This window comes from Salmo salar, chromosome 11, assembly GCF_965601325.2.
Source record: "Salmo salar chromosome 11, fSalSal1, whole genome shotgun sequence".
NCBI lineage: Eukaryota > Metazoa > Chordata > Actinopteri > Salmoniformes > Salmonidae > Salmo > Salmo salar.
The window spans coordinates 120,929,136-120,944,622 of record NC_138301.1 but is presented as its reverse complement, the minus strand read 5'-3'; the positions used below and the strand labels follow the sequence as shown (position 1 = coordinate 120,944,622).

Below are 15,487 nucleotides of genomic sequence, written 5' to 3'. Positions count from 1 at the left end.
GTTCCAAACGACTCCCTATTCCCACGTTCCAAACTAATCCCTATTCCCACGTTCCAAACGGCTCCCTATTCCCACGTTCCAAACGGACTCCCTATTCCCACGTTACAAATGTCCCACCTAGACTCTGTTCTGGTAGTTCACTATATAGGGATTAGGGTGCCAGTTGGAATTATACCTAGACTCTGTTGTGATTTATCTTAACACTTATTAACCAGTTGATGCTCTTTGTCTCCTTTCTTCAATCAGAGTTAAAAGATGTGGAGGAGTCGGCGCCGTCTTTCCCTGATCTGGAACACAGACTGCAGGTAACAGGAGGAGAGGGGGAGAGGAGCAGGAGAGGAGAGGAGGAGGAGAGGGGGAGAGGAGGAGCAGGAGAGGAGAGGAGAGGAGAGGAGGAGGGGAGGGGGAGAGGAGTAGGAGAGGAGAGGAGGAGGAGGAGGAGAGGGGGAGAGGAGGAGCAGGAGAGGAGCAGGAGAGGAGAGGAGGAGGAGAGGGGGAGGAGAGGGGGAGAGGAGCAGGAGAGGAGAGGAGGAGGAGAGGGGGAGAGGAAGAGGAGAGGAGAGGAGGAGGAGAGGGGGAGGAGAGGGGGAGAGGAGCGGAGGAGGAGAGGGGGAGAGGAGCAGGAGAGAAGAGGAGGAGGAGAAAGGAGAGGATCAGTGAAAGGAGAAGAGGGGAAGCAGTGAGGAGAGGGGAGAGAGGAGAAGCGAGGAGCAGTGAGAGAAGAGGAGAGAGAGAAGAGGAGGAGGAGAAAGGAGAGGATCAGAGAGAGGAGAAGAGGGGGAGCAGTGAGAGGAAAGGGATGGAGAGAGGATCAGTGAAAGGAGAAGAGGGGGAGCAGTGAGGAGAGGGGAGAGAGGAGAAGCGAGGAACAGTGAGAGAAGAGGAGAGAGAGAAGAGGAGGAGGAGAAAGGGGAGGATCAGAGAGAGGAGAAGGGGAGCAGTGAGGAGAGGGGAGAGAGGAGAGGAGAGGAGAGGAGAGGAGAGGAGAGGAGAGGAGAGGAGAGGAGAGGAGAGGAGAGGAGAGGAGAGGAGAGGAGAGGAGCAGTGAGAGAAGAGGAGGAGAGGAGGAGCAGTGAGAGAAGAGGAGAGAGAGAAGAGGAGGAGAGGAGGAGCAGTGAGAGAAGAGGAGGAGAGGAGGAGCAGTGAGATAGTCCTCATATCTATTGATAGTAGGGGCTGAGAATAGCTGCTGCTGTTGCACTGAAGGATGCAATGTCCACAGCATTAGACTGAGTAGAACAGATGTTATCACTATTATATGTTCTGTGGTGAGTACCGAAAGGAGTATCCAATCTCAATTCATCCACAAAGTGCTTGGGTGCAGGGTTTTGATCCAGCTAAGTAGTAAACACTATGATTATAGTTGATTAACCGAATCAGGTGGGCCCGTATCCACAAAACCTCTCAGAGTAGAAGGGTTGATCTAGGACCAATTTCGCTTTTTTTTTTAGATCATAATGAATTAGATTCATATGGACAGATCCCAGATAGATCATAATGAATACGGTTTGTGGATAAGGGTCGGGGTCCGGGTTTTAATTTAAATTCCAGTCAATTCAGAAAGTAAATCAAATTCCAAATGTTCCTCTTTGAAAAGCAGGTAAGAGAAATTGGAATTTCAGTATACTTCCTGAATTGAAATGGTATTGTCCCACAACCTCTTGTGGATATGGGCCCAGCCCTGTCGATACTGTAATGCGATACTGCATTAATCCACTAGAGGGCAGCAGATAGTAGGGATCTTAGGAAGGGGGTAGGGGGGACGATCGTTGGGGAAGATAAGGTGTTGGTCGTGTTTGAGTCACTGGAGGTTAGTGGCACTTTGGGGAGCACGGGCTCGTGGTAATGGCTAGAGCGGAATTCGTGGAATGGTATCAAATACAAAACAAACAAACACATGTGTTTGATGCCGTTCCGTTTGCTCCGTTCCAACCATTATTATGAGCCGTCCTCAACTCAGCAGCCTCCACTTGTTTGAGCTGTAAGCCGAATGTAGCTGACTGTAGACTTGAGTAAAGTTGGGGGAGGTAAATAAGTACCTACAGGAAGTCGGCCAAGTTCTGCTGTTTCTAGGAAACGCGACAATACCAGACATGGCATTCGACCTTTGTTACTGCCGATGAAGTAGATGCTATCGGAAATTCCACTTATCCTACTCGAAGCTGAACATGATCAACACAGTCCAAGGAATAAATATCCCGAGCATTCACAAGACTTGTTTTTGTATTTTGACTGAGGTTTTTTTTTATTCTAAAAAAAATATAACCAAGTAGTGATTGGATAGGCTACTAGAATGAAAACCATATAGGGTGTTTCTGCAGCATATGGGGAATTCTCTGACTCAACCTCTGGTTCATTCCACTGATAGAGAGAGAGGGAGAGGAGGACTAGTGGTTCTGGGTGGGGGAGGGGGGGGGGGGGGGGCAGTGCCCCTGTGACAACAATTTTGGACCCCCTTGTGCCCCCCTAAATGTGGAGTATGAAATCATTTTTACATAACAGATTTTTGCTATGGTTCTTTTTTTACATCCGTTATTAGACAGTGGCAACGATGATGATTATGAACATGGTCTTTTACCTGCTAATGCAGTGAAGAAAACGATATGACAACAATAACGTCTAATGTAACTGGCCCCTTTAACAGTACAACTGGCCCCCAGCTTGGCCCCTCCAGTTGAAATGGTCTAGAACTGCCACTGCTGTGTGTGTGTGTGTGTGTGTGTGTGTGTGTGTGTGTGTGTGTGTGTGTGTGTGTGTGTGTGTGTGTGTGTGTGTGTGTGTGTGTGTGTGTGTGTGTGTGTGTGTGTGTCACTAGCACAATTGGCCCAGCGTCGTCCGGGTTTGGCCAGTGTAGGCCGTCATTGTAAAATAATATTTTTTTCTTAACTGACTTGCCTAGTTAAATAAATAAAAAATAAAAGTTTTTGTCACTAAGCATGTGAAGAACAGAATATGATTCAATCCCATGAAGGACAAAACCCTCACTGTTTAGAAAAGGATTAGACTATACACCTACACCAGTTCACATTAGTTACTGGGTAAAGAATATGAACAGGATTAGACTATACACCTACACCAGTTCACATTAGTTACTGGGTAAAGAATATGAACAGGATTAGACTATACACCTACACCAGTTCACATTAGTTACTGGGTAAAGAATATGAACAGGATTAGACTATACACACCTACACCAGTTCACATTAGTTACTGGGTAAAGAATATGAACAGGATTAGACTATACACACCTACACCAGTTCACATTAGTTACTGGTAAAGAATATGAACAGGATTAGACTATACACACCTACACCAGTTCACATTAGTTACTGGGTAAACAATATGAACAGGATTAGACTATATACACACCAGTTCACATTAGTTACTGGGTAAAGAATATGAACAGGATTAGACTATATACACCAGTTCACATTAGTTACTGGGTAAACAATATGAACAGGATTAGGCTATATACACCAGTTCACATTAGTTACTGGGTAAACAATATGAACAGGATTAGACTATATACACCAGTTCACATTAGTTACTGGGTAAACAATATGAACAGGATTAGGCTATATACACCAGTTCACATTAGTTACTGGGTAAACAATATGAACAGGATTAGACTATACACACCTACACCAGTTCACATTAGTTACTGGGTAAACAATATGAACAGGATTAGACTATATACACCAGTTCACATTAGTTACTGGGTAAACAATATGAACAGGATTAGACTATATACACCAGTTCACATTAGTTACTGGGTAAACAATATGAACAGGATTAGACTATACACACCTACACCAGTTCACATTAGTTACTGGGTAAACAATATGAACAGGATTAGACTATATACACACCAGTTCACATTAGTTACTGGGTAAACAATATGAACAGGATTAGGCTATATACACCAGTTCACATTAGTTACTGGGTAAACAATATGCCAAGCAGTCAAATGCTGGTGTCTGGGGTAATTTCTCATGAAGGGTTGGTTCCCAAGGACACAGATTAAACCTCTATATTACCAGTGTGTAGAAATCTCCTACAATAACCCATGTGTAGCCTATAATGTGGATGCAGTTTTAGTCACACTTAAAAGACAAATCAACACATTTTAATTTGTTTGGTGACAACAATATTACAGACAAGACAAATAGTAGACTATATAAACATGGGAAACAACAGTAACATCTAGATAAACACATTTAGCTATGTTGTCGTAAATATGAATATTTAATTGAATTTATGTTAGAAATTTGAATCACATGAGGGCCTATGTAATTAGATTGTAAGGATGGAAGGATAAATAAGTATTTAAGCTCTAAATAGTCATCCATTCAAAACAGTAAACACGCACTGATAATAACCAATGATAGGTGGATGTTAACCAATGATAGGTGGATAATAACCAATGATAGGTGGATGTTAACCAATGATAGGTGGATGTTAACCAATGATAGGTGGATAATAACCAATGATAGGTGGATGTTAACCAATGATAGGTGGATGTTAACCAATGATAGGTGGATGTTAACCAATGATAGGTGGATAATAACCAATGATAGGTGGATAATAACTAATGATAGGTGGATGTTAACCAATGATAGGTGGATAATAACCAATGATAGGTGGATAATAACCAATGATAGGTCGATCAAATCAAATCAAATCAAATTTATTTTTATATAGCCCTTCGTACATCAGCTGATATTCTCAAAGTGCTGTACAGAAACACAGCCTAAAACCCCAAACAGCAAGCAAAGCATGTGAAAGAAGGACGGTGGCTAGGAAAAACTCCCTAGGAAAAACTCCCTAGAAAGGCCAAAAACCTAGGAAGAAACCTAGAGAGGAACCAGGCTATGAGGGGTGGCCAGTCCTCTTCTGGCTGTGCCGGGGTGGATATTATAACAGAACATGGTCAAGATGTTAAAATGTTAAAATGTTCATAAATGACCAGCATGGTCAAATAATAATAATCATAGTAGTTGTCGAGGGTGCAGTTGTCGATAGGTGGATAATAACCAATGATAGGTGGATAATAACCAATGATAGGTGGATAATAACCAATGATAGGTGGATGTTAACCAATGATAGGTGGATAATAACCAATGATAGGTGGATAATAACCAATGATAGGTGGATAATAACCAATGATAGGTGGCGACATCAACCATTTAGGAGCATGTAGTGCCTTTGGCTTCCAAAAAAACAAACAGAAGAAGGTAGTCTCCCACAATGCTTTGGTTCCGACGTCAAGTTGCAGTTGGTGAGGAGTAACTGTAGAAATTTTAGAGTTGACTTCAGTCGAAAGTTCATAACCTTTGATCACATGGTTATTGTAAAGGTCATGCAGTCGACATATATAGACTCAAGCAGACGATTTTTATACCCACAATGCAACACTTATTGAAAGGCAGTGAGTGAGCGTGCTCCAGGGAATGAAGTTTAGAGCGTTGCTCCAGGGAATGAAGTTTAGAGCGTTACTCCAGGGAATTAAGTTTAGAGCGTTGCTCCAGGGAATGAAGTTTAGAGCGTTACTCCAGGGAATGAAGTTTAGAGCGTTGCTCCAGGGAATGAAGTTTAGAGCGTTGCTCCAGGGAATGAAGTTTAGAGCGTTGCTCTAGGGAATGAAGTTTAGAGCGTTGCTCCAGGGAATGAAGTTTAGAGCGTTACTCCAGGGAATGAAGTTTAGAGCGTTGCTCCAGGGAATGAAGTTTAGAGCGTTGCTCTAGGGAATGAAGTTTAGAGCGTTGCTCTAGGGAATGAAGTTTAGAGCGTTGCTCTAGGGAATGAAGTTTAGAGCGTGCTCCAGGGAATGAAGTTTAGAGCGTTGCTCCAGGGAATGAAGTTTAGAGCGTTGCTCTAGGGAATGAAGTTTAGAGCGTTGCTCCAGGGAATGAAGTTTAGAGCGTTGCTCCAGGGAATGAAGTTTAGAGCGTTGCTCCAGGGAATGAAGTTTAGAGCGTTGCTCTAGGGAATGAAGTTTAGAGCGTTGCTCTAGGGAATGAAGTTTAGAGCGTTGCTCCAGGGAATGAAGTTTAGAGCGTTGCTCCAGGGAATGAAGTTTAGAGCGTTGCTCTAGGGAATGAAGTTTAGAGCGTTGCTCTAGGGAATGAAGTTTAGAGCGTGCTCTAGGGAATGAAGTTTAGAGCGTTGCTCCAGGGAATGAAGTTTAGAGCGTTGCTCCAGGGAATGAAGTTTAGAGCGTTGCTCTAGGGAATGAAGTTTAGAGCGTTGCTCTAGGGAATGAAGTTTAGAGCATTGCTCCAGGGAATGAAGTTTAGAGCGTTGCTCCAGGGAATGAAGTTTAGAGCGTTGCTCTAGGGAATGAAGTTTAGAGCGTGCTCTAGGGATGGGAGGGAACGTGTGATGAGGAAAGAGCTGATCAGATGACACAGAGAAGAGGTCAGGCTACGTCAGACCAGTCTGACTAAGAACAATGTCTTTCTGTCTATGCTTTATTTCTGTCACCTTTATTTATGCCGGTGTATACGTCCTATTCCATCACTGGAAGACTGGATGGGCTGTTGGGGGTACTGGAGGACTGGAGATGGGCTGTTGGGGGTACTGGAGGACTGGAGATGGGCTGTTGGGGGGTACTGGAGGACTGGAGATGGGCTGTTGGGGGGTACTGGAGGACTGGATGGGCTGTTGGGGGTACTGGAGGACTGGAGATGGGCTGTTGGGGGTACTGGAGGACTGGAGATGGGCTGTTGGGGGTACTGGAGGACTGGAGATGGGCTGTTGGGGGGTACTGGAGGACTGGAGATGGGCTGTTGGGGGTACTGGAGGACTGGAGATGGGCTGTTGGGGGGACTGGAGGACTGGAGGACTGGAGTTGGACTGTTGGGGGGACTGGAGGAGGGCTGTTGGGGGTACTGGAGGACTGGAGATGGGCTGTTGGGGGGACTGGAGGAGGGCTGTTGGGGGTACTGGAGGACTGGAGATGGGCTGTTGGGGGGACTGGAGGACTGGGGGACTGGAGTTGGACTGTTGGGGGGACTGGAGGAGGGCTGTTGGGGGTACTGGAGGACTGGAGATGGGCTGTTGGGGGGACTGGAGACCTGGAGGACTGGAGTTGGACTGTTGGGGGACTGGAGGAGGGCTGTTGGGGGTACTGGAGGACTGGAGATGGGCTGTTGGGGGGACTGGAGGAGGGCTATTGGGGGGTACTGGAGGACTGGATGGGCTGTTGGAGGGCTGTTGGGGGGTACTGGAGTTGAGCTGTTGGGGGTACTGGATGGGCTGTTGGGGGTACTGGAGATGGGCTGTTGGGGGTACTGGAGTTGGGCTGTTGGGGGTACTGGAGATGGGCTGTTGGGGGGTACTGGAGGACTGGATGGGCTGTTGGGGGGACTGGAGGAGGGCTGTTGGGGGGTACTGGAGTTGAGCTGTTGGGGGTACTGGAGGACTGGATGGGCTGTTGGGGGTACTGGAGATGGGCTGTTGGGGGGACTGGAGGACAGGATGGGCTGTTGGGGGTACTGGAGGACAGGAGTTGGGCTGTTGGGGGGACTGGAGATGGGCTGTTGGGGGGACTGGAGGACAGGATGGGCTGTTGGGGGTACTGGAGGACAGGAGTTGGGCTGTTGGGGGGACTGGAGATGGGCTGTTGGGTGGTACTGGAGTTGGGCTGTTGGGGGTACTGGAGGACAGGAGTTGGGCTGTTGGGGGGACTGGAGTTGGAAAACTGCTGTAGCCGGTGCCTCCCTGTATAAACTGCTGTAGCCGGTGCCTCCCTGTATAAACTGCTGTAGCCGGTGCCTCCCTGTATAAACTGCCGTAGCCGGTGCCTCCATGTATAAACTGCCGTAGCCGGTGCCTCCCTGTATAAACTGCCGTAGCCGGTGCCTCCCTGTATAAACTGCTGTAGTCGGTGCCTCCCTGTATAAACTGCTGTAGCCGGTGCCTCCCTGTATAAACTGCTGTAGCCGGTGCCTCCCTGTATAAACTGCTGTAGTCGGTGCCTCCCTGTATAAACTGCTGTAGCCGGTGCCTCCCTGTATAAACTGCTGTAGCCGGTGCCTCCATGTATAAACTGCTGTAGCCGGTGCCTCCCTGTATAAACTGCTGTAGCCGGTGCCTCCATGTATAAACTGCTGTAGTCGGTGCCTCCCTGTATAAACTGCTGTAGCCGGTGCCTCCCTGTATAAACTGCTGTAGCCGGTGCCTCCCTGTATAAACTGCTGTAGTCGGTGCCTCCCTGTATAAACTGCTGTAGCCGGTGCCTCCCTGTATAAACTGCTGTAGTCGGTGCCTCCCTGTATAAACTGCTGTAGCCGGTGCCTCCCTGTATAAACTGCTGTAGCCGGTGCCTCCCTGTATAAACTGCTGTAGCCGGTGCCTCCCTGTATAAACTGCGGTAGCCGGTGCCTCCCTGTATAAACTGCAGTAGCCGGTGCCTCCCTGTATAAACTGCTGTAGTCGGTGCCTCCCTGTATAAACTGCTGTAGCCGGTGCCTCCCTGTATAAACTGCTGTAGCCGGTGCCTCCCTGTATAAACTGCTGTAGCCGGTGCCTCCCTGTATAAACTGCTGTAGCCGGTGCCTCCCTGTATAAACTGCTGTAGCCGGTGCCTCCTTGTATAAACTGCTGTAGTCGGTGCCTCCCTGTATAAACTGATGAGAGAGTCAGTCTGGGTCTCTGTATTGTGTGGTAGGTGTGTTATCTGTTCCCTTCCAGATGGTGTGAGGGTTAGGATGGGTTAGGATGGGTTAGGATGGGTTAGGATGGGTTAGGAGGTATTAGGGTTAGGAGGGATTAGGGCGAGGAGGGGCTAGGGTTAGGAGTGGTTAGGGTTAGGAGGGGTTAGGGCTAGGAGGGGCTAGGAGTTAGGGATAGGAGGAGTTAGGAGGGGTTTGGGTTAGGAGGGGCTAGGAGGGGTTAGGAGGGGTTAGGGGGGGTTAGGGCTAGGAGGGGCTAGGAGGGGTTAGGAGGGGTTAGGGGGGGTTAGGGCTAGGAGGGGCTAGGAGGGGTTAGGAGGGGCTAGGAGGGGCTAGGAGGGGTTAGGGCTAGGAGGGGCTAGGAGGGGCTAGGAGGGGTTAGGGCTAGGAGGGGCTAGGAGGGGCTAGGAGGGGTTAGGCTAGGAGGGGCTAGGAGGGGTTAGGAGGGGCTAGGAGGGGCTAGGAGGGGCTAGGGCTAGGAGGGGCTAGGAAGGGGCTAGGAGGGGTTAGGGCTAGGAGGGGCTAGGAGGGGCTAGGAGGGGTTAGGAGGGGCTATGAGGGGTTAGGAGGGGCTAGGAGGGGTTAGGAGGGGTTAGGGCTAGGAGGGGTTAGGGCTAGGAGGGGCTAGGAGGGGTTAGGGCTAGGAGGGGTTAGGGCTAGGAGGGGCTAGGGCTAGGAGGGGCTAGGAGGGGTTAGGGCTTGGAGGGGCTAGGAGGGGTTAGGAGGGGCTAGGGCTAGGAGGGGCTAGGAAGGGGCTAGGAGGGGTTAGGGCTAGGAGGGGCTAGGAGGGGTTAGGAGGAGTTAGGAGGGGCTAGGAGGGGTTAGGAGTGGTTAGGGCTAGGAGGGGTTAGGAGGGGCTAGGAGGGGTTAGGGCTAGGAGGGGCTAGGAGGGGTTACGAGGGGTAGGGCTAGGAGGGGCTAGGAGGGGTTAGGGCTAGGAGGGGCTAGGAGGGGTTAGGAGGGGCTAGGAGGGGCTAGGAGGGGCTAGGGCTAGGAGGGGTTAGGAGGGGTTAGGATGGGTTAGGAGGTATTAGGGTTAGGAGGGGTTAGGGCTAGGAGGGGCTAGGAGTTAGGGATAGGAGGAGTTAGGAGGGGTTTGGGTTAGGAGGGGCTAGGAGGGGTTAGGGGGGGTTAGGGCTAGGAGGGGCTAGGAGGGGTTAGGAGGGGTTAGGGGGGTTAGGGCTAGGAGGGGCTAGGAGGGGTTAGGAGGGGCTAGGAGGGGCTAGGAGGGGTTAGGAGGGGTTAGGAGGGGCTAGGAGGGGTTAGGGCTAGGAGGGGCTAGGAGGGGCTAGGAGGGGCTAGGAGGGACTAGGAGGGGCTAGGAGGGGTTAGGAGGGGCTAGGAGGGGTTAGGAGGGGTTAGGGCTAGGAGGGGCTAGGAGGGGTTAGGGCTAGGAGGGGTTAGGAGGGGTTAGGAGGGGTTAGGGCTAGGAGGGGTTAGGGTTAGGAGAGGTTAGGGCTAGGAGGGGCTAGGAGGGGTTAGGAGGGGTTAGGAGGGGTTAGGAGGAGTTAGGAGGGGTTAGGGCTAGGAGGGGTTAGGGCTAGGAGGGGCTAGGAGGGGTTAGGGCTAGGAGGGGCTAGGAGGGGTTAGGGCTAGGAGGGGCTAGGAGGGGTTAGGGCTAGGAGGGGTTAGGGCTAGGAGGGGTTAGGGCTTGGAGGGGCTAGGAGGGGTTAGGGCTAGGAGGGGCTAGGAGGGGTTAGGGCTAGGAGGGGCTAGGAGGGGCTAGGAGGGGTTAGGAGGAGTTAGGAGGGGTTAGGAGGGGTTAGGAGGGGTTAGGAGGGGCTAGGAGGGGCTAGGAGGGGTTAGGGCTAGGAGGGGCTAGGAGGGGTTAGGAGGAGTTAGGAGGGGTTAGGGCTAGGAGGGGCTAGGAGGGGCTAGGAGGGGTTAGGAGGGGTTAGGGCTAGGAGGGGCTAGGAGGGGCTAGGAGGGGTTAGGAGGGGTTATTGCTAGGAGGGGCTAGGAGGGGTTAGGAGGGGTTAGGAGGGGTTAGGGGGAGTTAGGACGGGGTTAGGGCTAGGAGGGGTTAGGGCTAGGAGGGGCTAGGAGGGGTTAGGGCTAGGAGGGGTTAGGAGGGGTTAGGAGGGGTTAGGAGGGGTTAGGGCTAGGAGGGGCTAGGAGGGGTTAGGGCTAGGAGGGGTTAGGGCTAGGAGGGGTTAGGGCTAGGAGGGGCTAGGAGGGGTTAGGGCTAGGAGGGGTTGGGGTTAGGAGGGGTTAGGAGGGGTTAGGGCTAGGAGGGGTTAGGGCTAGGAGGGGCTAGGAGGGGTTAGGGCTAGGAGGGGTTAGGGCTAGGAGGGGCTAGGAGGGGCTAGGAGGGGTTAGGGCTAGGAGGGGCTAGGAGGGGTTAGGGCTAGGAGGGGTTAGGAGGGGTTAGGGCTAGGAGGGGCTAGGAGGGGTTAGGGCTAGGAGCGGTTAGGAGGGGTTAGGGCTAGGAGTGGTTAGGAGTGGTTAGGAGGGGTTAGGGCTAGGAGGGGTTAGGAGGGATTAGGAGGGGTTAGAATGGGCTAGGGTTAAGGTGGGTTATGATGGGTTAGGGTTAAGGTGGGTTATGATGGGTTAGGGTTAAGGTGGGTTAAAATGGGTTAGGGTTAGGGTGGGTTAGGATGTGTTACATGATCTTATCTGTTCCCTTCTAGCCGGTGTCTCCCTGCTCCTCTCTGAGAGAGTCAGTCCAGGTTTACAGGGACCACTGTAGGATGGCCAAGGAGTTCCACCAGGTCAAACAGGAGATCTCGCTGCTAGAGGACCGCAAGTAAATCACTGTCAATACAACTTTACTGATCACGTAAATCACACATCCATTTCTGGAGACCCCACCCCATCCCAAACCTAATGACCCCAGCCCATCCCAAACCTAATGACCCCAGCCCATCCCAAACCTAATGACCCCAGCCCATCCCAAACCTAATGACCCCAGCCCATCCCAAACCTAATGACCCCAGCCCATCCCAACCCTAATGACCCCATCCCATCCCAAACCTAATGACCCCAGCCCATCCCAAACCTAATGACCCCATCCCATATCTAATGACCCCAGCCCATCTCAAACCTAATGACCCCAGCCCAAACCTAATGACCCCAGCCCATCCCATATCTAATGACTCCACTCCATCCCTAATCTAATGACACCACTTTAAAATCTGTAAAATGTAGGTATTTAGACTGACAAATACGCTTCAATTCACATTGTCATCTTTCCCATCGAAATGAATAGAACCAATTAATACATTTACACAACAACATTATTTTTTAAATTTCTCAGAAAAAGGGTTATACATTGTCCCATACAATAATCTGTAGTCTTATCCTCTCTATTCTTTCCCTAAATGTGGCGACCCCACTGTAAATCCCTGGTTACCCCAACTTTTAATACCACTGCTTTTACAGGGATAGTTGAATATGTGTGGCTTATGGTTTAGTGGGCTACAGTAGCTGTATTACTGGTGCTGTAATCCAGGACATTGAGGTATATATATTACTGGTGCTGTAATCCAGGACATTGAGGTACATATATTAATGGTGCTGTAATCCAGGCATTGAGGTATATATATTACCGGTGCTGTAATCCAGGACATTGAGGTATATATATTACCGGTGCTGTAATCCAGGACATTGAGGTATATATTACTGGTGCTGTAATCCAGGACATTGAGGTATATATTACTGGTGCTGTAATCCAGGACATTGAGGTATATATATTACTGGTGCTGTAATCCAGGACATTGAGGTACATATATTAATGGTGCTGTAATCCAGGCATTGAGGTATATATATTACCGGTGCTGTAATCCAGGACATTGAGGTATATATATTACTGGTGCTGTAATCCAGGACATTGAGGTATATATTACTGGTGCTGTAATCCAGGACATTGAGGTATATATTACTGGTGCTGTAATCCAGGACATTGAGGTATATATTACTGGTACTGTAATCCAGGACATTGAGGTATATATTACTGGTGCTGTAATCCAGGACATTGAGGTATATATTACTGGTGCTGTAATCCAGGACATTGAGGTATATATTACTGGTGCTGTAATCCAGGACATTGAGGTATATATTACTGGTACTGTAATCCAGGACATTGAGGTATATATTACTGGTGCTGTAATCCAGGACATTGAGCTTGGCCCTAGAGCAGGTGTCCGGCCCACGAGGGGGTCCCATCAAGCCAGTGGGTGGTTTGCGTAAAAAAACTCTATATACTTTCAAAATGACTCAAACAAAACTGTGTAGAATTGATAATGTACCTTCCTTCATACCCTTTCTTGACTGTGTCCAGCTCGCTAATAAATCACTGAAATCAAAGTTAGATAGTCAGGGAGTATCCTAAATTCTCAAAATGATGGATAGAGGACTGTCTTTTTCAATTTTGATGGTAAGGAAATGGACCCAATTTTCAGTCCGGCCCCTGGGGGCAAAATTAGTTTGACACCCCTGAATTACCGTTTTACATATGTACCACTTCGCGGCCTGCCAGTAGCGCAGACCGGGAGGCCATGCCAGGTGTGCGCTCATGATCTGAGGAGGGTGGAGGGAGGTGGGGATGTAATAATGTAATATTTAATAATTAAATTCCAAAAATGAATTCTGATTGGGCACCTAGCCATGCAATGTCATAAGATACCGCCTTGTTTGGATCAACCTTATTGGATCTCACCCAGTGAGGGGTCAAATTGACCGTTATTTTCTCTCAAAGAGAGTTTTTTTTTTTTCTCTTCACTTTTCCAGAAAGCTACAGCTAATAATAGACTAGCTACTAGCTTCGTTAAGTTTTGGTAGCGACAAGGTGAATAATTATAGGTGGCTAATCAACATGGATATCCGGAAATGGCTGGGCACTGCCAAGATCAACAACAACAAAAAACAAGAGGATCACCTTGTTGAGTCCGATGCCGAGCTCACCGAGCCTGACCACCCGAGGTTGAGGAGCCTAGCAGCGAATGTAATACCCGCCCATCCCTCACGTCGGCTGCTTACCAACAAGATCAAGAAGAGTCAGGGCCTAGCATCAACAGCACGAGGGTAACATCACAACAAACACCTGCACCTCCGTTACCCCAAGGCACTAGCACCTGACGACCTGTTGGATCTAACCAGAACTGAACCAGTGGAAACAGAGTTGATTGATTCTTGAAAAGTGAAATCGCAATCACAGCCCAAAAAAAATCTTTAAAATGGACACCATTCAGTGTTCTTCAAAGATATGGCAGGCCTTTGTCAGCAATGACGACTGTGCCGACTGGCATAACATTTGGGACATCTACAGTCTCCAAAAAAATTCCTTCTCCACTCTGAAGAACGTGTTCAGCATGTGACATTAATGAAAAAGACAACAAGTTTGTCCAGCTGGCATTTTAGAGGGACATGACAAGTACATTTAGCCAGGAAAGAGAATGGAATCAGAAACTTCTCATGGGAAGTTTCAACACAGCATGGAAGAGGTTGTAACAAAATGGTAAAGTACAACATTATGGCCCTGGACACAACTCCAGATTTATTAATGTGTTGGTTTCCCCCCATGTAAGCCTACTGGTTGTTTGGCTGATTTCTGAATGCATTGTCTACTTTTTTATTAGGTAACAACACATCCGCCCCGCTGATCCTCAACACGGGGGCCCCCCAGGGGTGCGTGCTCAGTCCCCTGCTGTACTCCCTGTTCACTCATGACTGCACAGCCAGGCACGACTCCAACACCATCATTAAGTTTGCCAATGACAAGACAGTGGTAGGCCTGATCACTGACAATGACAAGACAGCCTATAGGGAGGAGGTCAGAGACCTGGCCTTGTGGTGCCAGGACAACAACCTCTCCCTCAACGTGAGGACATGATTGTGGACTACAGGATAAGGATGACCGAACACACTCCCATTCTCATCGATGGGCTGTAGTGGAGCAGGTTGAGAGCTTCAAGTTCCTTGGTGTCCTCATCACCAACAAACTAACATGGTCCAAGCACACCAAGACAGTCGTGAAGAGGGCATGACAAAACCCCCTTAGGAGACTGAAAAGATTCGGCATGGGTCCTCAGATCCTCAAAAGCTTCTACAGCTGCACCATCGAGAGCATCCTGACGGGTTGCATCACTGCCTGGTATGGCAACTGCTTGGCCTCCGACCGCAAGGCACTACAGAGGGTAATGCGTACGGCCCAGTACATCAATGGTGCCAAACTTCCTGCCATCCAGGAAGTTTGAGGATGGCCCTAAAAGTTGTCAAAGACTCCAGCCACCCAAGTCATAGACTGTTCTCTCTGCTACCGCACGGCAAGTGGTACCGGAGCGCCAAGTCTAGGTCCAAGAGGCTTCTAAACAGCTTCTACCACCAAGCCACAAGACTCTTGAACAGCTAATCAAATGGCTACCCAGACTATTTGCTTTGTCCCCCCCCGGAACACTGCTGCTACTTTCTGTTATTATCTATGTGTGGTGGTGTCTTAGTAGGGGATTGTCTATGGCACTGCATTGCATTCAGTAATGGTCTATGGCACTGCATTGCATTCAGTAATGGTCTATGGCACTGCATTGCATTCAGTAGTGGTCTATGGCACTGCATTGCATTCAGTAGTGGTCTATGGCACTGCATTGCATTCAGTAGTGGTCTATGGCACTGCATTGCATTCAGTAGTGGTCTATGGCACTGCATTGCATGCAGCAGTGGTCTATGGCACTGCATTGCATTCAGCAGTGGTCTATGGCACTGCATTGCATTCAGCAGTGGTCTACGGCACTGCATTGCATGCAGCAGTGGTCTATGGCACTGCATTGCATTCAGCAGTGGTCTATGGCACTGCATTGCATTCAGTAATGGTC

The 15,487-nt window shown here is 49.1% G+C and overlaps 1 protein-coding gene across 1 annotated transcript in view; it reads left to right on the top strand.

Moving 5' to 3' along the window:
* map3k7cl (map3k7 C-terminal like) overlaps positions 1-15,487 on the top strand; it is a 43,650-nt gene that overhangs the window by 15,017 nt on the left and 13,146 nt on the right. Inside the window, exons 3-4 of the mRNA XM_014129849.3 lie at positions 247-305; positions 11,309-11,424. Coding sequence (XP_013985324.1) covers positions 247-305; positions 11,309-11,424 — 175 coding nt within the window. The remainder of the gene's footprint in view (positions 1-246; positions 306-11,308; positions 11,425-15,487) is intronic.